Source organism: Chlamydotis macqueenii, chromosome 8 (genome assembly GCF_036417535.1).
Source record: "Chlamydotis macqueenii isolate bChlMac1 chromosome 8, bChlMac1.mat, whole genome shotgun sequence".
Classification (NCBI taxonomy): domain Eukaryota; kingdom Metazoa; phylum Chordata; class Aves; order Otidiformes; family Otididae; genus Chlamydotis; species Chlamydotis macqueenii.
In genome coordinates, this window is record NC_141563.1 from 27,111,346 (window position 1) to 27,139,195 (window position 27,850).

The 27,850-nt window shown below is 52.2% G+C and overlaps 1 protein-coding gene across 3 annotated transcripts in view; it reads right to left on the reverse strand.

Moving 5' to 3' along the window:
• ERI3 (ERI1 exoribonuclease family member 3) overlaps positions 1-27,850 on the reverse strand; it is a 131,523-nt gene that overhangs the window by 31,862 nt on the left and 71,811 nt on the right. For all 3 annotated transcript variants that reach the window (XM_086752903.1, XM_086752901.1, XM_086752902.1), the window contains one exon: positions 5,319-5,418. In XM_086752903.1, the coding sequence (XP_086609029.1) occupies positions 5,319-5,418 (100 nt within the window). The remainder of the gene's footprint in view (positions 1-5,318; positions 5,419-27,850) is intronic.

Genomic DNA, 27,850 nt, shown 5'->3' on the forward strand with positions numbered 1-27,850 from the left:
CGCGGCGGTGGCAGCTCGAGGTAGTTAATTAGAATCGTGTCACTAAGTAAATGCGCTCTGACTGGACTCTGACAGACGCTCACCTATGACACCGGGGGCCAGGAGACAATCCACATCAAACTACTGCAGTGCGACCCTTTTAACACAAAGAGTAAACTCACTGCACATCGAGTTGAAGCTCATTAAAACTGTCTACTCTGCGAGCATCCCATTAACCTCACCGTTAAAAACACGCAATTCCTCTTCTTCTTTCCGAGGCCTAATTAATGCTCTGGATCAGAAACAATATCACACCCTAACCTTCTGAGATTTCCAATCAGTAAATGAAAAAAGAGAGACACAGATGGGGGGGCATGGAAGCTTGCTGGGTTGCTCACCGCATGGGGCTGCTGACCTGCCCAGGCAGGTATGGCTTTTCCATTTGGCATGGCGGAGATCCCCACGGAGGGAGCAGGGCATGGCCCTGGCTGGCGGGACCACGGCACAGGGAAGATGGTGAAGCCTCACATGGAGGCTCACAGCTGACAGGATTGCAGCAGCTGGTGTAGAACAGCCCAGCGAGGGCATTGTGTCAAGGCAGGCACTACTACGGGTCCAGAACTCCTGGTCGCCTGAGATGGGTATTGCAGGTTCACTAGCAAGAGATGCAGCAGCCTGGTTACTCTCTTTCCCCTCGAAAAACCAAAAAATAACCCAAACCAGACATTTAGAAGTAAATCTAAAAATCAAAATAATCTGCTTGCTAAAGTCTAAACTTTAAAGATTCAATTAAAATAAATCAGATTCAAAAAACACTAGTAGCAAGGCACAACATCATGTTTAAAGACAATCAATGCACTGGAAGCACAGATGACAAATGAGAAACAAACTTTCCCAGCAGCAGCAGCTACTTCTGCAGATTTGGAAACTTTTTCCTTTTTCAGTGTATTTCCAGTTCAATAACTGGCTCATTCACAGCTGAGAAACAACAAAGCACTGAAAAAAAACCAAGGTGTGTCTTTTATCTTTTCCATAATCAGGGAAACAAATAAACCGACAACCAAAGGTGGGAAAGGATGAGATGTGCTAGTTCTAAAATCTTGAGAGGGTGGTTTTCAAAAACACTCCTTCAACTCACCAGCACCTCTTGCTTTGGCTTCATGCACCAGGGGTTTTTAACTAAAAAGTGTTCTGAAATTTACTTTCCCTTCTCTGTTGACTATATGCAAGGGAAACAAGATTTTACTAACAAAAAGAATTCAAATTACTTCCGAGTTCTTCAGCATGGCATTCCAATTTTTATCCAAAAGCATCACAACTCAAATAATAAATAACAATTTAATCACCACCTCCTTAATAACACATAGTAATTCACTGTTTGTCTAATGTAACAAATACCTAAAAACTAAGTCTAAAGGCATATTATGTTACATAAGTGATCATATTAAATGTAGCCAATATAGAACATTTGACAAATAAAAGAATAACCAGATTTGACAATAGGGCAGTGGTAAGGAGAGCCGCACTTGGTTTGATGGGCGCTGGTCAGTAAAACTTCACCTTTTTAGGGAAATAGGTAAAAAAAAAAAAAAAGAAATGCAAAAATAGAAAAAATCAATTACTGAATTCAGGTATCCTATTGTCTGATTTAAATCAAAATTAAAGCCTGGAATTTTAATCCTTATGATTTATATCAGTCTCTGAAACTCAGCGGAGTGACCTCAGTGCAAGAACTGGTGTGGAGCCTGTGAACACTGCTTTTTGTGTGAGCGTGCCAAGACCCCCATTACAAACTGCAGCTGTTTTTTGGCGAGCAGCACCTCAAACATGCTTCAGAAACTGCAACGTGCGCACATCTGTAAGATGAGTAACTTCCCGGCAAGATTAAACTTCATTTTCTTGAGGGCCAAGAAAACACCAGACAAACAGAAGATCCTCACCTCAAGATTCTACAGTCCATTCTAGAGCTGGTGCTCATTTAATCTGTGTTTGAGGAGAGATGGAAGCTGCAGAAAGCTCTCTCTGGTCCTTAGAGTCACATTACCAACCCAAGGCATGACAGAACAAGTTTCACTCCCCTTTTGTTCCTTTCCCATCTCTCACGGATTTTCTGTATCCTCACTCTCTTGGTGACACAAACCACTTTACTAACCCCTCGACAAGATTTGCAGCTTGTTTGCTCGTGAGTAGAAACCAGATGAAAGCTTGAATGTCAGCCCTGTTCAGCAGCTTGTCGGTGTGTCGGCCCAGCCGTACGTCCCAGGGCACGCGGGCCAAAACTCCACTGTGCTCCACCATGAGCCCCTCCTGCCTGCACCAGGATTCCCATCCAGAATCCAGCCTTGGCCATACAGAGTGTCGAGTGCCCTAAACTCCTGGATTCTGAACAAGACAAAGGAGAGGAGATGAAGCACGGAGCGGGACTGGTCCCAGGGCAGGCCAAGTGCCGGGATTTGGAGCAGGTATCTGCTGAGCCAGTGAATCAGAGCGCGATTTGAAAACAGACCAACACACAACTGATCAGGCAAGACAGCAAAATTCCTTGTAAATTGTTTGCAAAAACAAGTGGCCATCCACTGCAATTTTTCTGTCAGATTTGAAGGGAAACATCCATGTTGCACATCCCTGCATAAGTGAGCTGAGGCTTCAAGGACTGCCCGCATCCCTCCGGACTGCTCCCCACGCTGCTGGGAAAGGGGCCGCACGAAGGCTCTCCTGCACGGCACGGTATTTGTGAAACCGCTGTGGCTGGCAAACACATGGCCCTGCTGCTCCCTCCTCAGCCCTCTTTGGTTTGCAGACTTCTGGACATCAGCAACCCATGAGGGGCACGAAAATCAGAGGCTGACCCTGGTTACATCCATCTCAGGCAGCACTGGGGAGCCTCCTCTCAGCTCCCCAACTTCCCTCGAGCTTGCTGCACCCCAGGACCAAGCACCAAAGAGAAGGGAGGCTCTAGACCACATGGGAGCATCCCCAGGGCCACAGCCAGCTCCTGTCACACTGTGGACAGCGAGAGGTGGGCAGGCAGCATGCTTTGCCATTCTCCACTTTCTCTTCCAGCAGCAGTCCCTGAGAAGGGGCCATTTATCCGTTTGAGTGGGCAAGACCAAGGCTCCTTACAGCCCTGGGCAGGGCAAGGGATGGCTCCTCCCAGCCCTGAAGGAAACGCAGTCGAGAGCACGAAGGAGGAAGAGTGGTGAGGGCTACTCAGGTCACAGGGTGAGTGTCAGCAATTGTGATGACCGTGCCCTGTCCCAGCGGCCAAAACAGGAGGACTTAGCTGCACAGGACCAACAATTGCTCCAGGATAAGGCAGCAAAGCTGGACCCAAGGAATGCAGGCTGCCTCTGCAGCACACAGCCCCTCCTTGGCCCCTGGCTGAGCACCTCTTGGGCTGTCACTAGAGCTGGATCCATGACTAGGACCTGAAAAGCCAGCAGGCTGGGAAATGAAGTGGCTGGAAGGCTGGTGCTCTGACAGAACACCAGGCAAGACACATCTCCAGGCACCAGCATCACCCCAAGCCACCTCCCAGGAGGGATGCTGGGTGACCAAGCCCCAAAGCCAGCAGCCCTGACACCATGGCAGGGTTGTCAGCCAGCAGCTGCAACACACAGGGCACTTGCACACTGCTGGCAGTGACAGGGAGATGGAGACTGGCGGCCTTCACAGCACCCATGGAAATGCCCTTCCAAAGACAGGTTTGCCATGGCGACGGAGCGCTGGAAGAGGGAGATTGGCTGTGGGTCTTGACATGCTGAACCTCCATGGGCAATTCGCCCGTGGCTCACCGTGTACTGGGAAAATCTGGGAGTGTTCCCCCACAGAGGGAGTTTGGCAGAAATGAAGAAGCAAAACATTCCTAAAGGATGGGAGCAGGGAGGGACATGAACGGCATCTCTCTGAACTCCATCAGGCAGAGACACCTGTGCAAGACAACAGCACCGATACAAACGCGGGCAGAAATCATCGGCAGACAGATTATACTCCAGAGCTGGGGACGCTTTGTCAGAGTAAGACATGACAGCAACAGAGAGCTCTTGCCATAAATAAAATGAGGAAAGACAAGGCACAAAACAACCCTGCATCCCCCAGGAGACCCTAGGAAAAGCCCAAGCCCCCAGAGCAGGACACGCATACACAGCTCCTGTGGTCCCTGCTCCCTCCCTGTGATCCCCCCAACATGGTACACAAGCAAGGCAAATCTGCTCCCAGGCAAGGAAGCAAATTTTAATGCTACCTCTGTCAATAATGCAACTAGATCCATAGTTCAAAAGGAGCTTGCTAATTAAAAGCTGGTGAGCTTTAAATAATTCATCTCCTTAACTTGGATTGATTGGAGAGTTTAATGGTTAGTCTTGAAACAATATTAAACAGCCTCCTCAAGGCCCAGGTAGCAGGTGACTTTTCCAAGTAAATCTTACCTCCTTGCAAACTTTAATGCTCACAAGTCACTGCAGATGAATGGCTGGGAGGCAGAGGGAACACCTGACCACTGGTCTCCAAGAGGTGATCCAACGTCCCACAGAGAAACCAGACAGGCAAGAGTGGTGCAGCCCTGAGTCACAGCCCTGCCTACAGCCCAGTAAATCTGAGCTCCTGCCCATGCTGCAGCTGGCTGCTGCCCCAGCTCTGCGTCCCCAGTGCTAAGCAGCAGGCAGAAATATGGCCTCAGTGTCCTCAGCAAAGTCTCCCTCCTCATACCACTTTAATCCCAGGTAGGGAAGAGCTAGGGGAAGCATAGAGCTCCATCACTGTGCATGGTACTCTCAGTCGGTTATCTTGGAACAGGCTGTGCGACAATGAAACTCATCACACATGTGACCAAATGGGACGATGATACAGTTCTCCAGCTGAGGCCACGCATCTTCACTCTGCAGCATGTTTCCAGACAGCTCCTGATGCTGCACCGCCTGGCAGTCTCCATTCCAAGGACAGATGCAGCATCCAGAGCAGCTGGAGGACTGGCCTGACGGGGAGAGCATCCCGCTCAGCCGGGGGACTCCTGCCTTGCGCTCCAGGCACCGCGCGAGCCCTGGAGCTGCCCACGTCCACCCCAGGCCGAGCACTGCAGAGCGGCCAAGGAGGGGAGCAGTTCCCCAGCCAGAGGGACAGGCAGGTGCGTTTGGCACACTGGGGTGTGCCAGGGACAGAGTTCAGCCGCGTGCCCATCCTGCCCTACCACATCTTTGTCCCTTACACCAGCTGGAGATCCTGCAGCCCTTTGGCTGCCTCTCAGCACCTCAGCCTGGCCACACTCTCAGAGCTGAGGCACATCCCACGCGCCCGGAGCAGCAGTCATGGGGACGGGAAGGGCGCGGGGCGGCGTCACTCACCTATGCCGCTGTGAGGCCTCCCTATGTGCTGTAGATTCAGTCCTTTGTTCATGTCTAAGAGCCCGTTCTTTGGCCAACTCCCCATGGCAAAGCTGTACGCCTGGAAGAGAGAAGGAGAGGGTCAGACGGGTGCACAGCCCAAGTGCAGACACATTTTCTACTCGCCCAGGCCTGGCTGCTCCTGGGGCCGGTGTGGGTCTGTGTTTGTTGTGTTCAGTGTGGACCTGTGCATCACCCTCGCAGCAGCTCTGCTGGAGCCGCCTGCGTAAAGCACTCTCACCCTGGCTGTCCCACCAGATGCTCCTCAGAGGTGTCCAGGGCCTCTGGTGGTGTCCCGCACAGGTGACAACGCTCAGGAGGTTTGCTGGGCACCGTGCCGGACTGGCATCACATGAGACCACCTTTGCTGTGCTGGGGTGAACCGGGGGCTGCCAGCTCATCCCACATGTCCCTGGGTTTCTCCAACACCATCCCCCCATTCCTGCCTCACCAAGGATGGGGTTGGCAGCAGGAGTCAGGGGGGTTTGGAAAGGGGTGCCCATGCCCCTCCGGCAAGCACAGCCCTCCCAGCCTCCCCTCTCCTTTCCATTCCCATATCCCAGTCGCCTCGGGGCTCTCCATCACTGGGAGAAACCCCACTGGAAGCCAGCACTGCTCACCCCACCACACAGAGCCTGCAGCCTGGCCAGAGGGAGCCTGCTCCATCCCCACCGTGTCCCCTGGCAGGGCTTCCAGCAGGAGCGAGGCAGCTGGGAGCCCGAACAGCACAAAACCCACCGGACAATGCAAACATAAAAGCAGCCGGGCCTCCGTGTCACACATGCGGCTGTAATTACAGCCTGACAGCCACATATCTTCTTCATCTTGAGGAATTAAGCTCAGTGCCGCATTGTGAGCAGTAAGAAGGGCGCGTGGGCTTAGCGTCGCTCACGCCGGCGCTATCTCTGCTGCCGTGAGGGCCATTGTCCTCAGATGAGATCAGGTCAATCCAGCAGCCCCTATCTTCCTCCTGCAGTGGGGATCATCGCTAACCGTGGCTGCGGCATGGCTGGGCATCGCCGACACCCTCCATGGGCTGGGAATGCTGGGGGAGACACTCTCTGCATCAGGAACGGAGCCGAACTCGGCAAAAGGAGCTGCGCGGTGTCCCCCGCCAGCCCACCACCCACCTGCCTGCCACAGGGACCTGCTGCCAGTCCCTCTGCCCTCCATATCTGCTGCTCTGCCCAGCGCAGCCCCCGCCGCCGGCAGCCCGCCAGGGAGCTACGGGGCTTGGGGGAGTTAATCTATTACTGGCCTTCGTAACCATTCACGCTGGCTTGTTACTCCTGCCTTAGCAAAACAGAGGGCTCCACAGATAATTAATAGACAGCATTGCTAATCCTGTTGGGAGATGATTAGCAATTAAAACTCCTAATTAAGTCTACGCATAATTCACTGAAAATTACACTTTGTGTACACAACGAGGAGGTTTCCTTTGCCTTCAACAAACACGCTCTGGTATCTTCATTGCCATGGCTGGGATGCAGGCCAGCCAGCTGCGGGGCAGGGGGGAGCCGGGGGTCGGGGTGCAGGATGGGACCCTGCCACCCACCTGCTGGGTGGCCCTAGGTGAGCAGCTCTGTGTGTGGCTCCCTCTCCTGGGCTCCATCCCAAAAAGCAAGCCTTGGCACAGCACAGGAAGATCCCCACACTCAGCACCAGCAGGTCCAGGCCCTTGGTCGCCAGCAATGCGGGGCATCTCCGGGGAAGGGGTGTCCCCGCACGCTTTGGAGGAGGACACATGGGACGAGGAGGGAGCAGTGCTGTCCCTGCACCAGGTCACAGCAGGATCCAAGGTCCCGTATCACAGGCTGCCTTCCCAGCCCAGTCGCATCCCTCAGATCCCAGCTGGGACACAGAGGGAGCAGAGCAGGAGGCTGGCAGGATCCCGGGAAAGCCACGAGGACAGCTCTGGAAAGCTCCTGACAGCTGGGTGCTGGTGTCACCCTCTGCCTGCCTCCCGCGGCCCCAGGATCGGCACCAGGCCCATCCTCGCGTGGCATTTTGCTTCCCCGATGAAGGTCGTTCGGTACAGCCGCAGTACCTGAGCAAACTGGCTAAGCAGCTGGGCTGGAAGGTGGCCTGACCACTGAAGGTCAAGTGTGCACTTATGCATATTCAAAGCTGCCTGCAGGATCGATCGGGTTTTAATTGTTTTTCCTGGGGTTTTGGAAGGAAGTGCTGGGGGCATTGATCAGTCCCAGCCGAGGCCGCTCACACTTCGGGGCCGGCAGGGACCATCACTTTGCTGCGGGCAGAGGGAAATGGAGGCAGAGAGGCAGGGATGAAGGCAGGCCAGGGCAGAGGCCAGCCAGCCACGGCCCGGAGGAGGAGCCATCGCTGGGCTGCGTTGGAAAATAAAGTTTTCTAATTAAAATTGGCAATTCTGAGCTGCCTGCCAGCAGCAGCCACGCAATCAAGAGCGAGGAGCTTTGCTGTTTAATATTTAAAGACAATGTTTAATCTTTAAACAGGAAAGTTCTTCTTCTGACTGTTAACGTGAGGCAGAAAATGCCGGAGGCTCCCCAAGACAGGGCTCCCCAGCTTGCCGGGGTGGCTGTGGCCACCGGCTCACCGCAGCCGCCAGGAAACGCAGACGCGTTCCCACCAGCTCCACCGCTGCTCCAGCCCCGTACGGTCACTGGCAGCAGCACAGGTCCCTGCCCCTTCAGCGCTTATCCCTGCGGCAAACCGTGAGAAAGTCCGAGACGCCTGTGGTTCGCTCACAAGTTGAAGGATTTTAAAAAATGCCATGAAACCCTTTTTGCCAGGAAATCACATGAATTTGTCACTCCCTCTGGTTCAATCCTGGTGTTGCAGGCACTGGGTTGCTCCCGTCCAGGTTAGAGACTGAAGCAGGGCCAGGACCTCATGGCATTTTATTTTCATCCACATTTTAATAGATAAAAAATGCAGGCATCTTTTTAAAAAGCTATTTTAAAATGATCTTGGTCAAAATTCTAATTTAGAAACAAACTCACTACCTCTGATCTGCTAAAACTCACCCAAACGATGTCTGCAGAATAATTTTCTAGCAGCTTGAACACAATTATTTCCATTCGTACCAGCTCCTAGAAAGGTCTCCCTTTTTTCCTGATTTTGTTTGTAATTCCGCGAAGGCTACATTTACCTCCCTGCCAATGCTGCTCTGAAGTCAGATGATTATTAATTATATTTATTTACTTATACAATCCCATAGGCATACGCAGCAGCTCACAGACAAACACCGCCCTGGGTCCCTGACGCAGGGATCTCCAATCCAAGGTAAGCGGATACTCCTGTGATAAATGTGAGATAACAGCTGCGGGAGATCGGGAATACGCCGTGTTTCCACGCACAGAGCCAGCACTACGGATCATCCACACCCTGTTAAAAGTGCCAGTATGGGGAGGTAAGTCCTCAGGTAACCTGCACCTCACATAAACTGAAGAAAATCCAAAAAATAGAAGTGAGGAGCTACCAAGGGATAAGACACGGGGGTACAAGCAGCCTGGGCAGGGAGATGCTGCGTGTGTAAGAATCAAAGCATCTGGGGATGGCTTTATAATAAAGCAAAGAGGGTTTGAGATCATTCTCCTATTGTACTGGGTCACAAAACTTCCCGGTGGCCACGCTGCCGCTGCCTCAATTTGCAAAGAGGTTGAAACAAGAGCTCTGCGGATCACTTCTGGTAACGCTGGGGGTTACAGATGCTCCTCCGCACTGGGATGGGAGCGCATGGAGGGCACACCTCTGAGGCTGGGCAGTGCCATGGCACCGCTTGCAGAGGGAAGAACACAGGATTTGTCCAGTTCTTGTAAAAACGCTGCCCAGTTTGGCGGCTGCCCTTGCCTTCAATCCCAGTGCAAAGCAGCCCCCGTCCCCAGTAATGCTGGGGCTGGCAAGGTGGCAGTGCCAACACAGCCAGGTCCTGATGCCCTGCTCTCTGGAGCTTGTTTGGGCTACACATCACGGTTTATAAGCTGCACAGCTGCAGAGAAGATGTTCCAAGGGGTCAGAAAATTCCCAGAACTGGAACTTGTCAAGCTGATGTATTGATCTAAGTGGACTGAATAATGCTCCATCATTTATTTATGGGGAAGTGCCCGGCACACTTCACAAAAACCGGTGTTCAGCAGTCACATTAAGACAAGATTTAACATCATGCAAACAGGGCACCTGCACATAGGTCAGGACATTCACTTACACGTGGAGCCCCTCAAATCCTTCCCGCACGCGCACGGAGGGACGGGGCTGGTCCTTGTGGAGCTGCCGGAGCTCTGCTAGTGCAAGGTGACGCCGCCAACACAGCCAACCCTGTCCTTTCTGCACATGTTGACACTGTGACCTGCTCGGCCAGCCTCCAGCCCCTCTGCCCTCCACAAAAGCTGCCGGCACTGCACCGCCCTGGCTGCTTTACCTGAAGGGCAGGAGGGAAGAGGGGCTCTGTGCTTTGCAAGAACACAAGCATGTCCACAAACCACGGCAGCAAGAACTGCCAGGGCCAGCACAGAGCCTCCTCCTGCCCTGCCCAGCCTGGCATGCTTGACGTTTTTCATGTCCCATCAAGAGATTTTAAATGTTTCACCTGCTAATCGTAAGGCAAGAAGAAAATATTTCCTTTTGGAGAAATCATCCCAAGAGCAAAGGGGCTCAGCGGTTTGAGAAGATGCTGAAGAGTGTGTACTAAGGAATTAAAAAAAAGTGGTGGCTTTTGCTGAAAGTTTCCATTAAGAATTTCAAAAATATGCCTGAGAAAAACATGTTCTAAAACAGATAGAAAGCATCCGAGAGATCTTCCCAGCTGTCCTTCCCTTGCCCACGGCTTCGGCAAGCAGCGGGTGCTGGCGGAGCTCCCCCAGGATCAGGCCGGGCACAGCAGCCAGCTGACCGGAGCCAACCCCCAGACATTTTCACAGTGGAGAAAATGACTGCACAACAGCAAAAGTACCTTCCTCCTCTTGTCATCTCAGCTGTGTGCCATGTCCACTCAAAATAAGCATTTCCCTCTAACTCCCCTCATTCCACTGCTGTCATGAGGAGGTGTCAAGATTTTATATTACTTTGTATAGGGGAAATTAAAAAAAAAAAGAGGTCATGTCTACAACTAAGTGGGCTTTTAAACACAGCTTAAAGCGTTTTCAGTGCCATCCAGTAACCGTAAGGTTTTGGGGCTGGGGATGCCTTTGAGGCCAACCCCACACGGCACCCAGGACGCTGGGGACTCCAGGGTGGTCCCCTGACATCCCATTTTAATTGCACACCACCTGAAGCCCACTTGAAGTATGGGATGTGGACATTTCTTGCCGGGATTTCTTGCCATGCAGACTTTCTGGCACAACACAAGGCAAATTTAATGACAATTAGGGCTTGACCCCACCGCCAAATCATTTGGTAGCAGGGCTGCTGGATTGGGGCTGAAGGCAATTAAAGAGGCAGGTAATGAAGCAGCAGCTTGCCAAGCCCTGGCTGACAACGGCAGAGCTCCTCTGCTGCAGGGAAGGGACGGAGGGAAGCTTGTCCAGCAGGTCAGAGGCACGGAGCCTGGGAAGGCTCAGTCCCGGCAGCGCTTGGAGCCCACTACCCTCGCTGGCTGTTGGGAGGCAGAAGCTAAACCCAGGTATAACACGTCCCTTTTAAGCAGTTTAGTCAGAAGTGCTGCCGCATTCACAGCTTTTCAAGTATTTTTAAATCACTTACAAAAGCAGGATTAAATGATCAGGAATTCCATTTAATAGGACAAATAAAGAAATAACAATCTACTCCATCAGCCCTGCGAAAGGCAGGTTTGATTTAAGAAAAAAAATAAAAAAATAAGTATAAAAGAGGGAGAGAAAAAAGGAAAGGAGGGTGGAAAAAAAAGGATAATGTGTGTTTACTCAAGCAAAGAAAAAAATATTTAAGTGATGTAGGGGAGAAGATTGCAGTAACTAGTGAAGAATAACATCGTCTGCTTTGCTGTCAAATCACACAAGAATTTCAGTAATAGATTCTCATTCTGACACTCAATTCAATTCGAAGGTGATCCTGCTTTATCCCAACACATCAAATATTAAACACTCGTATTAGCCAGGGTGCCGTCGCCTTTCCTGGCTTAGACGCGGCAGGAAGCTTTTCCCCCTACTTTCTCTCACTCGCTATAATATTCTCAATGTTATCTAAACATGCCTTCATACACTGGGGTTCCTTATCAATCCCATTTGGGGAGGGAGGGGGGTGTACTTAAAATGGTATTAGTTTGGGGGGCTTTTATTATTATTATTATTTCCAAAGCTTTTCAATTTTGTGTGGAAAAAGCTTAGGAAAAAAAAAAAAAGGCAGAGGGAGGGGAGGCAGCTAGAGAGGGAGAGGGAGCGCGGGAGCAATAGAAAGTATAAGAAAGGGAAAAGCAGCCAGCAGCTCTTGTTTGACTGATGCCTTTCAACAAGGGCAGTCTAGCTTGTCAAAGCCTGGGCTCGAGATGAATTGGCATATCTATTCAGCCTGCCTCTGGATGTCATGCAATACAGTTTCATATTCCCAGATAAGGCATGATAAGCAATTGCTGCCCTGACACCAACTCCATCCATCCCTGCCTTTCTGTATTACAGATCTCTACTGCACCGCTAATAAGAGGCATTTAATTTTTACAAACGCGGTGGCAAGAGGAGCCTCCAGACTGACCAGGTACAGCATTAATGCTGTTCACATCTAAACACTTTTTCTCAGTGCACCGTGCTCCCCAAACACTCGTGGAATGGCACCGGGTGCACGAAAACAACTTCTGCCCAGCACAGCACCTGCTGAAGTTTCAGATTAAACATCTGTGCTAATAGTTAAGGGGTCAGGGTGATGAGAGCGGAGGGCGTTTGTCCTCTGCCAAATAAATCCGCAGTGCCACTGAGCAGGAGGCGGTTTGGCTGGGGTTTGGACGTGGGAGGACGCAGGAGAAGATGCAAGCAGTGCCCTTTCCCAGGGAACATCCATTTCTGGAGCACAAACCCATCCGAGAGCTGCGGGGGGAAGAAGAGGGGCTGACACACAGAATGTGGGGACACCACGATTGGGTCTGGCCCCACTTAGTGGAAACGGGTGCTGCCCTTGGACACTCCTGCCACTTTCAGCAATGTGGGAGGACTGTATCCAGATCTCATCCTCCTGCTGCAGGGTGCTGGTACCCTCCCTGGTGCTCTGCCCTCTTCACACAATGGCACTCAAAGGTTTTTTCAAAGAACTGTGCCACAGAACCAGCTTCCCCCACGTCCTGGATGAGCAGGGAGCCCTCGGCACACGAGCCACCTTGCCAGCCCTACCTGGCCTTGCTGAGCAACCTTTGGCAAGGCCGGCTGGTGTCCACTTCAGTCGTCCTGCAAAGCTGTTTATTAGAACAGCCACATCTTTATGCCTCATGTTAGGCAGTAAATGAAACAAATAAAAAGATGAACAGTCTATTTTTGGAAAGGGCACACAGGAGATGTCTGGCTCTGCCTACCTTTGGGAAGTGAGTATACCCTTACTAGCCACTGCTGTCCAAATTCACTGTCAAAACTCCTCTTAAGCTCAAGATAGGCAGGATGGGCCCTGCAGCCCCTCTCCAGGCTGCATTTGGATGCTGCGGCCCCGACGGGGAGCGAGGAGGTGGCCCTGTCGCCGCGCAGGATTAGCACGTGCCTGCCTTAGGCTGCAGTAGAAACAGGCTGGTGCACCCGACTCCAGGGTGTCAAAGTGCCAAACGGTTTAGGCTTCACATTTCCCTATGTTTGAAGAAGAACAGTCTCTGCCTTGCTCCCAGGCTGGGGATTATCCCGGATAAAATGTTCTCGACTGCTGTGTGCTCTGCGGCTGGTGACACAGTAGGTTAATGCCGTGGAGACCTGGGTCCAACTCCTGGGTTTGGTCACAAGCAAAACAAAGCTGCAGGTCTGGGTCCCTGGAGGGCTGGGAAATGGAGCTGGGGTGTGCACAAGCCAGCGGTGGCCCAGGAGAGGGGACAATCAGAGCCACAAATTACCAAGAGAGCAGCTCAAGGATGGGGGCTGCTGGTAGGACTGGTGGGTCTGGGCTCAGGGTCGGGCGGCCGACCAGAGCATCATGGTGGAAGCCCAGGGGCTGCTGCAGAGACAAGGGGCTGGAGGACACATGCCCAGTGCCTTTCCCAGCCTGGGACAAGTGGCCCTGCCTTTCAGGGCTGCTTCTTGTGGTGTCCTGACATTTCTGGCCACACCACAGGACAACCGAAATCCAGGCTGGGTTACGCTGATATATGCAATCAGCTCCCAACACTGAGATACACAAGCAGCTTCCAATTAGCGCCTGAAAGGCAGAGACACATGACAACATGGCAGACAGCTACCAGGGAGTACCTACACACAGCTGATTTACCCCTCCAGCCCTGGGAAGGACAGGCTCACATCCTGTGCTGCTATCTCTACGGGACCACCCCGGCCCCCGCGGGGCCAATTCAAGCAGGAAAGCGGCGCTAAGCCTTTCCCCACCACAGCACCGTGGCCAGCAGAGCGGGGCAGCCGGGTACGACACCAAGGAAAACCCGTGAATGCACTTCATGGATGATTCACCGCAGCCACAGTTGCCTGTCCGCACAGACAAGAATGGACTAGTCTGATTCAGGCTGCTCCTGGGGAAACTGGGGGTCCAGGGGGAAGGGCAAGATGCCTCCAACAGTGCTGGAAAACAGGCAAATGTTGGCACTGCCCCGAAATCAGACCCACGATCAGCCCCTGGATAGATGAGGACAGAAAACGGCATGACAGGGCCCCAGCAGACGTGACACGCTGCAGAGCTGAGGCCACCGCCGCAGCAGCGAGGGGGACATGTCTCCTTAGATTTAGCTGGAGATTAACAACCACCAAAGAGAGCTGCGGTTTTGCCATATTACATGAAGACAGGCAACAGTATCCATGGATCCCCCCCCCCCTTTTTCTCTTTCCAGGGCCACGAACGATGGCTGTGATGCTAGACATGCTCCATAATGCCCTAAACATGCACCCCTTTAATCTACCCCCATGCCTTTCCCAAGCAAAGCCAGTGCCAGGCTCGATGTCAAACCTTCAAGCCCTTCCGAATGGGGTATTTTCCCCCTTCAATTTCTATTTTTACACACGCACACGCTCGCCTCTCCCTCGCTCGCTGTTTAATTTCCGTGTGAGAGGGAAGCAGGTGCCCGTGCTCCCGTGAGCTCTCCCTTCTCTAGGTTTTTTTTCCCTTCTTGGATCCTGCCCCATTAGTTTAGTGCCCAGCCATCTGCGACGTCTCCTGTAATGCTGTCCCCCTTGTGTACCAGGGAGCTTTTCCATTAGCGCCTTTAATATTCTGACACCTTAGCACAGGCTGCTATTACATTCAAACACTGATCGCCCTGTGAAATTACATCGCAGGGCTTGCTAAAATGGAATCGTGTATAATCAGGCTCCTCCATGCACTGTCAGTCCCATCACAAATACAACGTAAAGCAGGCTTATGGATGGGCTTAGCAGCTGCTACAAGTGTATTTTTTTTTAATAGATGAAGTATCCCTTATTTAAAGCATTTCCTTAAGAAAAAAAAAAAAACAAGAACAGTGAAAGACAAATCAACAGCTGCTGCACTATGTTAACCATACCACCGGTCTCTTAAAAACATGTTATGTAGCTATCTGTTTATCTGTAACTACATCAAACAGAAAGGAGGGTGAGATAAAGATAGTTAAATAGACAGCCGAGGAGATATCTGCCACTGGGAAATAATAGCTAAATAAAAAGTACCGTTATTTACCCCAGAGAGGGGAGGAGGGAGAGCCAGCACTTCCCTCCCAGCGCGGCACAGGCGGTATCACGCGGCGTGGAGCTGTCGTGGCAGCCGCTGGTTCCTAAGGGCAGCCCATGCCAGACCACACGTGCCCCAGCTCACCCGGGTCCAGCCCACTCATCTCCCCACAACCACGTCAGAGAAATCTGGGGGGAGAAAAATCCACCTCAGGACCCAAGCGCTGCACCTCTCCAAGGAGGCTGCGACGCAGGGAAGGTGAGAGGGGAGCCACGCTGCTGCCGGGGGCTGGCTTGGTGGGGCAGCTGCCCACCTCCATGCAGGCTGAGAATCGCTCAAATTAAGGCAAAATTGGCCACGGCAGAGGGTCTGGGTGTGTTTCCTTAGGGGAGAGGCTGGTTTCTCCACAGCCAGCACACAAGGGATCTACTCTCTAGGGTTTTTTTTTTTTTTAATTTCAGCTAAAAAAGTGATAGGACAAAGGTATTTCAGGGGGAAGCGTCAGGGACACAGATGATGTGTCGGAGAAACAAGCTCCCGAGCTCCCCGGCTTGGAGTTCAAAACGCTGCCTCTTACCATGCCCTAAAGGTTATTCTGTCTGTCTGCTGTGAAATGCGACGGCACATCGCCTGAAGGGAGATTTCCAGAGGCGCTGTGACCCCTCCACTATCTCCTCTGAGAAGCCTCCGCAGGAATGATGAGATTGTAGCTCATTTCCACACACCTTGAAAGAGCCGGGCTGGATCAAACGCGCTGGAAGCCGAAGCAGCACATCCCTGGGACTCATCCTCGCCTCCTGGCAGGGAGCGTGCTCTTGCAGTAACGGGCTGGGAAACCACGTCCACCCCACTGAACCACCTATGCTCTGACCTTGCCTTTCCTCCTAAACCAGGATGGAAAAGCCAAAATATTGTCGCATTTCACTGTGTGGGAATAGTTCTGCTTGGGAACCACAAAGTAAAACCCAGTGACAGAAATGCCACTCTCTGGAAAGCAGCAATCTATTCCCATGCGAAACACTGATGTGACATTTTGACTCCAGTTTTTCCACTGCAAAACAAAGCCATTTGTCCAGAGCAGACGCACCGCTCCTTCGCACCATGCTCGGCACGTCTCAGCACACAGTGCTCTGGACATTTTCAGAAGGGACACGTCTGTTTTGGCTGCTGTGCCCAAACATGCTAGACACGGGGAGGATGGGACTGCCGAGGGCAGAGACCCACAGACAGGTTATCGAGAGGAAAGCACAGCAGAGGTGCTGTACGACTGCATGTCCATTCACCTTGCAGGTGCGAGACAAGGAACCCTCTGGTTTTTCCTACCTGACATTTTCAAGGTTAGGTGCTTGCAGGCTGGCAGTGAGGGAAGGATGCTGGGCGACCAGCAGGTTCACACCTCAGTTTCATAATCTGTTCTTGAAACCCAGGCCCTGAGAGATGGGAAAGAAATCAGAGGGTGATCCTGCAGGACCCTCTCACCACTTCTATTTGCTTGCCTGCATATCCTGGCACATACATCTCTCCCTCTGCTCACATCCTACAACTCTTTCCGCACTCTCATGTCCACCATGCCTTCCTGGGACAGATCCAAGACCTCCAAAACTCACCTCTGGCATGATGCAGAGAAACTGACCCTCTGACAGAGCAGAGGGGCATGGAAACACATGTCCTACTCCCTCTTATCTCCTCCTCTCAGACAGCAGACTCTCAGGAGCAAAACCCAATCTTTCGTATTTGGCACAGCACCAACCCAACAGAGCTGTCAAGGCCTCTGAGTGTTACTGCTCTGCAAGAATCAAATAAAACAGTTTCTCAGCACTCCCACAAGATGCAAAGCCGCTCAGAGGAGAGGCAGCTGGAAAAGCAAGAGAAAGGCAAGAGAATACAATGCATGAGGCATCAGGGAAAAGATCAATAAAGATTATGAGGGCAGCAGCCACATCCCCTGCCCACGTCGGAGGCTCTCATAGCTGCAGCGAGAGAACACCAAGAAAAGTTAACAAGGCGCTGCCGTGCCGGTGCCTGGGGATGATACCTGTCTAATCAAAGGCAGAGTTTACACTGGATCATCTAAGCAGCAGCTCTTCCTCATGATTGTTGACTCAGGTCAGGGTTAAGACTGAGGAGGTTAAAGCAGAGGCGCCTCTAAGAGCTCTGATGGATGCAAACACCAGGCAAGCAGGCAACACATGCGGGTCCAGCCAGCACAGCCTACCAGGGCAGCAGGCAGCAAAACTGAGGGCCCTCCATTTCAATGGAAGAGTAAACAGAAGGAGATGGTCTGAGGGATCATCAGCATGCCGCAAGAGAATTGATTTGAAGACAGGTCAGGAAAGCAGAGAATAAAGTGACCCGAGAGGAGGACACGGCAAGGTCCCAAGAAGAGGTTATTAAAAGGGGCATGGGGGGATGAACTGCAGCAGCTACGGCCAGGCAGAATTAGGGGGCAGGACTGGCTACCTGGACTGGGAAGAGCGGACCAGCACTGTGTTATGGTGCTGAGAAAGTCACAGGGGAGATCACGACATGGGTGACAGAAAATTATCCAGGAAGTGGCCCGGGAAATGCTAATACTGAGCCTGAGTAGCAGAGGGACGGCCCCCACGCAGCCACAGCACAAGGACAGAGCTGTGGGGTCACATAATGCTCACCCCACCTCTCAGCATCCTTCAGCTGCCCCATGAACACATCTCTGACCTATCTGTGCTGTCTCAGCTCTGCCTACAGAGTTTCCTGATGGAAACAAGAAGATCAAGTGAGAAGAAAAGCTCCCCCAGGGTGGGGGCGAAAGCTGGTCTGCAGCAGAGGGCTGAGATGCGATGAGGAGGTTCACAGGCTGTCTAGAAAGCGCTTGGCCAAGGACTGTCTGGCCTTCCTGGCCTCAGTCGTGCCAAGCAGCCCGCCTGCTACCTCCTGCCACCGTGCCAGCAAAGAGCGAGCAGCTGGTATGGAACAAGGTGTCCCAATTAGCTCTCCACTGATCTAATTAGATCTCCGTGGGAAGGACTGGAACTGGAGAAAAGACACGGCTGCCTCCTTGACCAGACACTCAACCTTTCCCGCCTGCAGCATTTTATTTTTTTCAGATTTTTAATTTCCAGTACCTTTTTTTTTGTCTGGCTCAGCAGAATCTGCCCTGCCTCAAGTCCTGCCACTGCTCCTCCCAGGCAAAGCACAATTTTGTGTGTACACAAACAGGCGTTCAGCGACTGCGCGCAGCATCCGAGCTCTCCGCTCCTGTGTCGGGGAACAGCTGGCGGTGTTGCAAATCAGAGGTGTAAGGAGAGAGACAAGGGGCACCGGGAGGCAGAGCTGATCGGGAGGACATGGCAGAGTGCACCAGGTCCCTCTCACTCCCCCTCCTCGAGCGACAGCAAGCCGTGCAAGCACGCCTGCCCTCCCCACCGCTGCCCCGCACCACCCCAGAGAGCCGGCAAACGAGCTTCAAACCAGCCCGCTCCTTGTAATCGGAGTCAGTCAGTGTGTGTGTTACGCTTGAGTTGATGGCTGGTGTTAAATTCAATGCCTCGAGTATTGATTTCCTCGCACATCCCGGACTTTGTTAAAGGGTTAGCCGTGAACCGAGATCAAAGGGAGGTTAACTCGTTTCTCATAAGTGGTAAAGCAGACCTCTAGCAAAACCGGGCGCCCGGCCTCCTCCGCAGAGGATGCTCCGTGCATGTCGTTAGCTACCCTGGTTGCCTCCAAAGCCAGATAAAGCCGCAAAGCTGCCTCAAAGCAGGGAGATAAAATGATCCCGACAACTTCCCACAGACCCCCAAGCTATTACGAGCGCACACCAGGGACGGGCCAGCGCACTCCTCCTCCCTGACCCATCCCCACACCACGGGGAGCTGCTCCCCTTGCTCGGCCACAGGAAAAGTGGGGGAAGCCAGTCTTTGCCAGCTGCACCCCAAAAAGGCTGCACCCCAGGGGCTTGAGCAAGGGGGACAGTCCTCAGGAAGAGCAGTGTGCCCTAGAGCTGTGGGTGGGAGAGGGGGAAGGCACAGGTCTGCTTCCCGAAGGACCGTGGGCAGGGACACAGCTCCCTCCCCACCATGGCCAGGTGGAGAGGACACCGCCATCAGCACCATCTCAACCTGCACGGCTTGCTCCGTTTTATTTTACTCTCTTCTTGGCTCTCCCTGCCCCACATGAAGTAATTTTGGCACTGATAGCACTGAGATCAGCAGGTTTTGCCAAGGCAGTAAGAGTTAAGTGCACAAATAGTGTGGCACGAACAGGGTTTTGGCTTTACCTTCATAATTTTTATGGGATGGAGGCAGGGAAAGAGGTGTAGGAGACAATTTGGAAACATTATCACTAGTATTAATGAATGCCCAGAGGCACCAAGCAAGAAGCATCCATTTCAGACGAACATCTGTCAACAATAAGAGGTAAAATTTCAAAAGTAGTTAAGGTACTTCAGATACCTGATTGCACCAACTTCCCAGTAGGTTTAAGCACCCAAGTAATTTCTAATAACAGGAGCCTTGGCCCCTAAGTCATCTTGTCACCAACACTATTTCTCAACCCCTCTCCTCTACCCGAAGAACTACTTACAGCTTTCCAGCAGCCACACCGTTCTTCCACCAGGTTAATTTGGTTTCAGTGGCACTGTATCTTGCACTCTGGGGTGACACCATGCCTAGTCCCCACCTCTCCCAGGAGCCATGCAGCTTCAGCTGCAGAAAATGCAGCACACTCTGTCCTCCCACCCCTAAAAAAACCCAGCCCAAAGCAACCCAGCAAAGCTGGTGGTGTAATTTCCCCTGTCCTGCAGCATCTGCAGGGAAGAAGGCTCCACTACAGTCCATCTTGAGGGTGAAACCCTCAGTGGGAGCTTTATTCCTGAGCACTTACAGTCACGTTAGACTGAGGTGCTCCCTAGGGTGCTAAGCAGGTACGCTCCCACCTCTTCTCCCCTCTTCCAAACTCCTGCCACCCAGCACTCCCCCAGCAACCAATTTGCTTTTAAGTGAAAGGTTTATACCAAACAAAGTGCTTAGGAAATATCTGCTCAGTGCCCAGCATACCAAGTGCTGAAGATTTCACTTAAACTCTCAGCATCTGTGTATCTCAACTAAATTAAGCTATTTGCTATAAAAGAGCACAATGACAGTAATGGAATAATAACAGCATTAATAAAACACAACAATCCTCGAATGAGAAGCGGACGCATCAGCTAGCTTCAACCAAGAGAAGAAGGCTATTTTAAAATCACACACAAAAACCATCTGGGGGTGGAGAAAACCAACAAAAGCTCCGAAACTCAGAGGTCAGACTGAAATTATGTTTTTAACCTCGAAAGAAAGACGCTTGCCAGAGCCTTCCCAGCCAGAGCGCTCCCACACCAGCTGGAAATGAATTTCCACAGCTCCCAGCAAAACAAGGGCTTGTAATGGGAGTGCTGGCTCCACAAAAGGCGGCTGGGAAGCACTCTTAAGAGGGAGGACACAGAATCTAAAGCCTGAAATAGAAATGACCCCTCAAGCATCAGGAAGGTTTGTAACCCAGCTCCTGGGACAGACGCACCGGAGCAGGGGATGATGCCGTGCTGAATGCACGAATGCCGAGCTAGCGACGCAGGGCCAGATGCCAGCGCATCATTATGCAAACATCCAGATGTCTCAAGCTCACCACACTGCCATTCCCCTCTTGGGTGGAAAAGTCATCTTCACTCCATCCACAAATTCTTCCCCCTTCCTTTGTTTTGGATGAGGTTGAGATGAAACACAGCACCTTCAGTTTCAAAGTCACCTACATGTCATCTTGCAGGGATAAAATAACCGTGGGGACCTGCAGTAGGGTTGGGGACAGGCATACCCAAGTCCTAATCACAGCTCTGGGAGGCCACACCCTCTCGCTGGCTCCCTTTACAGGAGATGAAAACTTAGTACTTGGTGACAATCAGAGCAATTAATGTGCATTAAGCAATGTCATGCTGTATCTCAGGACTTGCCACAGCCCCATCCTGCCAAGGGCAACACCCCAAACTATCACTTGCCTTGCGGAGGACTGGGAGGGTGGGTGAGAGTTGTTTCCCTGGAAGCGGAGGAGTGGAGGAAAAGGAGACCTCTGTGTTCAGCACCAGCGTTTTGCTCACCACCATGTTGCGAAGGACCAGTAGCAGGTTTGTGCCAGCAGCAGGTAGGGTCTTTGTGCTTCTCCTGCAGGCACGTTTTTCCATCCCAAGCCTTGCCCCAGCCCCACGGGCGGAGAGAGCAGAGTCTCTTCCCTGCCCAGGCTTCAGTTTAGCTGGCTGCCTCTGCAGAGAGTACATGAGAGCTGCTCCTCTCCTCACCCCAGGTGTCCAGAGCCCGCATGCAGATCCTCCTGAGGATAACACAACAGAGACAGATGTCCCCTCTTCTCAGTGACATGGAAGGAAACACAACCTGGGATGCATTCCTGCAGGCAAGCTCAGTGCTGACTACCTGCCTTGAGCCAAACACAGGCAGCTGAGCGATCCCTGACTCCAAAAAAGGTAGAACTAGGCAGCAGGTGGGGAGCAGCTGGCTGGCTTTCCCACAGCATGATGGATGCCATCTTTGGGTCCACTTGCCTTTGAAAAAGGAGCACAGGGGCCTGGCAGGCCACTTGGCAGAGTATCCATAGCACCCGGGCTCACATGCTGCAAGACAAGGCTGGAAGCCTTCTGGGTACAGGTCCATAACCCAAGTCCTCTTACTGGTCCCCTGACCTTTAGGTGATCCACAAGACGGTGATCTCAACTTATACTTTTCTAAATTCCTATGGAGAAAAAGCCAAAGCAGCAGTTGCCCCAGACTTGAACAGGCTGCAAGTTTCTTTGTTTTCATTACAATTTCCAATTCTCATGCTTTTTAATTTTTTTCTTTTTAGCCATTTCTGCTCTGGCCCCCGGAGGTGCTGCTGTGATTGAACGAAACACGACCCCAGGCTCCAATAAGTGTATTTCAATTACATCTGTCACCATGTAACAATGTAATGATATATCATGTGATATTAAATCCATGGTAATCATATCAGCGATTTTTTTAATAGTGCACTAATCACATTATTACTTCTCAATAATTAACAACAGAAGGCCAAAAAAACCTGGATTTAAAGCAGAAAGCTCAGAGAGTCCCCAGCTCCTGCCTGGGAGAGGCCCAGAGCAGAGCAGGATGGCAAGGAGCTGCCAGGCGGGCACGGCAGGACAGTAGCAAGGACACGAGCAGCATTGTGCAGAACAGCCAGGTAAGATCAGATTCTTCCCCAGTCCCAGATTAAAGGAGAAGTGAGTGTTTCAGAGCTGGGAAGAGACAGTTGACACGTCCCATCTTGCTCAGCATTGCTCCCTTCTCCTCTGCTGCTCCTGCACTGCCACTTTTCCTCCAGCAAACTAACCCTCTGCTCTGGAGAGTGCCTTGCGAAGGTGCCGTCCCGCTGCAGATGAGCACTGCTGGTGCCCCTCTGCAGAGGGAAGGACGGCGTCTTGAAAAGGAAGGACCAATCCTATCAACACGTCCTTACGAGGCTGCTGGAAGACAGACATTACTTTTCTTCTCCTCTTGCACCAGCTAGAGACGAAGAGAGCACCACACCTCACAGAGCCACTGCAAGGCTTGAAGTCCCTCTAATTTTTGCAGCAAAACAAATCTGTCACCTTGAAACGGAAAACTGGTGAGAATCCTTTGGATGGACAGGGGTCCTCTGGGGCTGCATGTCCAGAGCAAAGTGGGGCTGGCCTCCAACACACTGACTGACATACACATCCCGCTACGTGGAAAGGAGTCACCCAGTTTTGTGCAAGCAGCCTGCTCCCTCCAGCTCCCAGCTCTATTTTACTCCTTTCAGGATGAGGGTGAAGATGGGCGCGGGTGGCAGGGAGCCGTGGGTGGCAGCAGGCTGGTGCAGAGTGCCGGGGCGTGGGGAGTCCCGTGCCGCGCTGTTCCCAGCTGTGACAGAGCTTTCTTCCAGTTGCAGCCTGGACAATCTAGCAGTTTCCACATCACAAGCTGATCTGAAGAGAGCCTCATTACCTGCCTTAAAGTTCCTGCCAAGCACTTAGCTCTTAAAGACAGGATTTAAGAAATATTTGACTGATCATTTCTCTCTTCATTTAGTTTGGCTGCTCTGAACCAATTCAACCTGTGAAGTTGAAATAGTGAGAACAGGAGGAAATGTGTGTGTGGGCAGTCACGCCATGCGCTGCACACAACGTCCCAGCTCCCCCACCAGCTCTTCCCAAAGGAGCAAATCCTGGCTCAGTTTAGTCCGCACAGCCTCTTCCGCTGCCAGGAGTGCCCACAGGGCATTTCCTAACACTAAAGGGGAGCCACCTCTCCCTTGCCCCTGCGAGACAGGCATCTGGGGCGATCAGTAACTCCCCAGCATCCAGACAGCACCTTTACGTACACCCGGACGTGCCAAGTGCAGCATCCCAGAGGGCAAGGGATGGAGAGAGGGATGAGCCAGCATCACCATCCTCACATCTTCAACCCAACCTAGGACAGGGCATTTCTGTGTCCTTCACCTCCTTGCACACCTTTCTCCTGTTCTGCTTTCCAGCTCTGCTCTCCCCACAGCTGTGCCGTGCAGCGGCTGGGCTGCCTGCCCAGCAACGGCACTGCCCGCCACACAGTGGGGACCAGAGCCCGTGGAGGGGCCGTGGGGGAGGCTCAGGGAGACGAAGAGGGTCCCGGGGCCAAACGAGAGTTGCAGCAGCAAGCAAAGAGACCCCGCTAGTCATTTAGGGGTGATCCAACCAAGGAGCAGGCAGGATGGAGAGACGGACAGCTTGCTGGCCAAGGCAGCGCAGTGGACTTTCTGTCCTTCCCCCATCCCTTCCTTTTTTTCCTTTTTTTTTTCTTTTAATTTTGTCTCAGAAGCCACGATCCTTTAAAGATGTGCACGTCTCATTAGCTCTACCTTGACAATCATTACCGTTCCTGCAAAGGCAGGAGGAGAGCTCAGCCCAGCGCGGGGGAGTCCATTACCTTGTAGTTAAAGGGACATTGACAACTCTGGGCTGCCTGTGGTCCGACTCCCCATTCATAATGGGGTCCCTCCTGCACACCACTGTTCCCCTTCCTGTTCTAAGCAATAATCCCCTGCTCAGCACGGGCGAGACGCAAACCTTGTGGTGGCGGGTGGTCCTGCACCTACCACCAGAGACTCGCTGCTCGGCTGTAGGGCCAAGTCCACGCTCACAGCCCCTGGGGTGAGGGGCACTGAAGCACCCAGACCTTCCCAACATATTGCACACAGCCTTCACACAACCACATTGCATTCAGGAAATGCACGTTCCTGGGCTGGACTACCATACCCAAGCCTAGCCATGACAGCAAGCAGCAAGCCCAAAACATCTGTAGCAGAAGCCATAGCACAGGCTGGGGTAAAGACCACCAGGAAAGCCACAAGACAAGGGCACAGTCCCCATGTGTGAATGCCTGGTGGCACAACTGCAACAGAGCGGTGAACTATGTGCTCATGAATCAAAGTGCAACATACCCTACACCTATGAGTCTGTCCCTAGCTTTTTTGGGCCTGTAGGGTGCAAAGTGGAACACCACACACCCAAGGGTGGGGACGAGGAAGAGTTCAAGTGGGTGAGCGTGCAGTGGGGTGATCCCAGGAAAGGACCCTACTCGCTAAAGGTGCTGGTCCAGACAGTCCTGCTTGCCCCACAGCCAGGGGCTGTTGCTCTGCCTGGCTGTCCCCAGAAGTGCCTCGCACCCCCAAAGCTTGATCGCAGGGGATTCACATTATGCAAGAGCAGGACTCTTGTCAGGAAACTTCAGGGCAAAGACCCCAAAGCAACTTTTGACAAAACACCCCCTGCCTTCTCCCAGCCCCACGAGGCTTCGAAGCCTGGCGCGATCCTCAGGAGGCAAACGCAGCTGAGTGCAGCCCTGCAGAGATGATCCCGCTTCTTTGTGCCTTGCAAGGCAGGAGCTCTGCTGCAGCCACACCAACTCCCCGCTGCTCTCCGCAAAGCCACGGCAGGAGAAAATAACGCACGGCCGCGGCTCTGAGCCATACTCCAAGGAAGGATCCTACCTCTGCACAAGGCTGTCCACCAACTTGACAGGACTCGGTTTGAAAAAGATGTTGAAAGCAATGATCTCTTTAAGTGCAATGGGAGATATTTGTCTCTGATTTACCCTTGGCTTTTTGCTCCGGTTCAGGTAGGAGCGGCGTGGGACGGCTGGCAGATCTGAGAGCATGGCACGCCCCAGCGGGCAAAGCGAGCAGTGCGGAGGAAGGCGCCAGTCAGTTTGGAGTGCTCCCCATTTATCAAGCTCACGCCGCCCGCCAGCAGAGCGAGTCTTTCTATCATTACAGCTCTCAAAATCCGATTCATACCACTAATCCTGCCTTCATTCTCCCAGATTAATAACATCTCTTTCAACCTTCACAGTGTGATAAATAGACAAAGAGAGAACAAAAGGAGAAACAGAAGTGAGAGAAAGAGCCAGAGCAACTCCACATAATAAAGAGAACCAAGAAAGGGGAAAGGAAAAAAAAAGGGGAAAGAAAAGGGAAAGAAAGGAGCTGGCACACTTGACTCTGCCATTTACTTTAGCAGATTCTCCCCAAGAGCTCCCTGCGATCTTTAAAGAATGTAAAACATTGCTCAAAGGAAAGGCTCGTTAGCAACCCTGACCAGCCCAGGTTTGCTGGAAATCTTTTCACTTCCAGCCTCCGCTCAGGTCAGCGCTGAAAATGAGTTTGTTGGTTTCTCCTCCTGCTCCTCCTCAGACTCCTGCAGAGCCAAAGCCTCCAGCGTACGTTCGCTTTCTCCTTTACCTGCACCAGCTTCTGGGAGGGGAACAGGTGATCTCGGCCCATGTCTGCTCCAGGGGTGCCCTGGCAGCTCACTGAGCCCAGGACACCCTTGGGCTGTTGCATCAAGGGCTGTCCCAGAAGCCAGGACCATGTGTTGAGCTTGGGATAGGGATGAAGACCAAAACCATGATGGCAGCAGAGCAGATGCGGGGCCTCGCGCCATCAGTCTGGCTGGAGGGCACACGCGGGCTGCTCACAGAGCTGAGCCGTGCCTGCTCCAGGCAAGGAGGTGGCAGCCACAGGCACCCCCTCCCCAGCACTCCTCTGCTCTGGTTCCTTGGGAAGCAACTGAGCCCCAAGGAAAGCCGATCCTACAGCCCAGGACCTCAGAAAGCCAGCCCCAGCAGCTCTGCCGCGTGTGGAGAGAGACATTTAACCATTTCCCAGCCACAGCCTTCACTGGAGCTGTGCTGTTCAGCTTTTTCACGCGGCCACACCATATTGAACACTCCATGCAATCTCAGAGTTATTTTAATAATTAAATGTTTATTGGCACCTTCTCCCCATACTGCTTCCAGACTCGCCTGATTTTCTTTCCAGCAAGTGACTTCCCTTGGTTCAGTCCTTCCACAGGATGTGCACCTGCAAAACGTCTCTTCTGCTCCCCCCACAAGAGCCCCTTCCAGCCCATCCTCATGGACTCAGGGCAGGTCCTGTGCACTCCGTATAACACCACCACGCCAAGCCCAGACAAATGGCTGGGGCAGAACGCTGGGTTTCTGGCCAGGACGGTGCTCTGCTACGGCTCGGCATTCACAGCCCCGCGCAGAGGCTGGGCTAGGTTGTTTTTTTTTTCTCTCATCTCTTACACTGTTCCATATTACGCCAGGCTTTGAAGTACAGAGAAAAGCAACACTCAATGTGCTTTTTTTTTTTTTTTTTTTTTTTTACCTTTATCATAGCAAATCTTTTCCTTCTCTGCTGTGTCCCTGGAGATAGATACCAAGCAAAAAGAAAGTCTCCTCTTCTAACAATGGATTTCCCTTCCCTTCTGAACTTCAAATAGAAAACTCTTATCTACAGCCACAGTTGACCAGAAGAAGAAAAGAAAAGAAAACAGACATATGAACTGAACCTGGGCTCTCTTTCTATTTACTCAAAAAGGCTGTGCTGGGTTCTTCATGCAGACATGCTCTGAACGCGTTTATAGCACGTATTTACTCACTTCACTAGCTATCCCCCACCCATGGAAACCCATCTTTTCTCCAAAACAACTCTCCTCTGGCTCCACGTACCCTCTGCAATGTTTTCTTGCTTAGCAAGCTCCATGCACCTGGGCCATCCAGCACAACAAAGCCCACACCTAACACTGGGGACAGCAAGAACTCTTTAAACTCAGCTAAGAGTAACAGCAGCAGTGCCTCTGGCTCACACAAAACATCAGTTCTGTACAGCGCAAGTTCCTTAAGTGACAGGATGGATTACAGGTCAGACCTTGCCAGCTGTGCTTGCACAAGACGCCTTGCACAGCCCTGGCTGAGAACAGGTCACTTCAACCACCCACGACCCGTGACCCACCACACGCACACCCTGCACAGCACGCAGGTACCGCTGCTGGCACTAGCCAGCTCCTGTGTGTGTTTTAAGATCTCCCTTTGAACCATCTTCTTACCTGTGATGGAGCCACTCCAAGGAGAAACGTGCAGAACCATGAAACTTCCCTTCCCTGGTTCAGTCCCTGGGTGCAGCCCTCTCCGGGCTTTCCTCCCCTCAGCTGCCTGATCTCCGGAGAGGGCATCACCAGGTCCCAGCTGGGTTGAACACCCACCTCCTGGTACTCAATGAGGTCCAGCTGCTGCCAAACCACCCTCCTCCCTCCCCAGCTAACAGAAATTAAAATGTGACAATTGCTCTTAACAGGTAATGTTCTTCCAAAAGTCACAGTGCCAGCACCAACACACACATAGCAAGAAACACAAGGAGGCAGGTACTACTGCCTTCCCCACCTCCTCTGT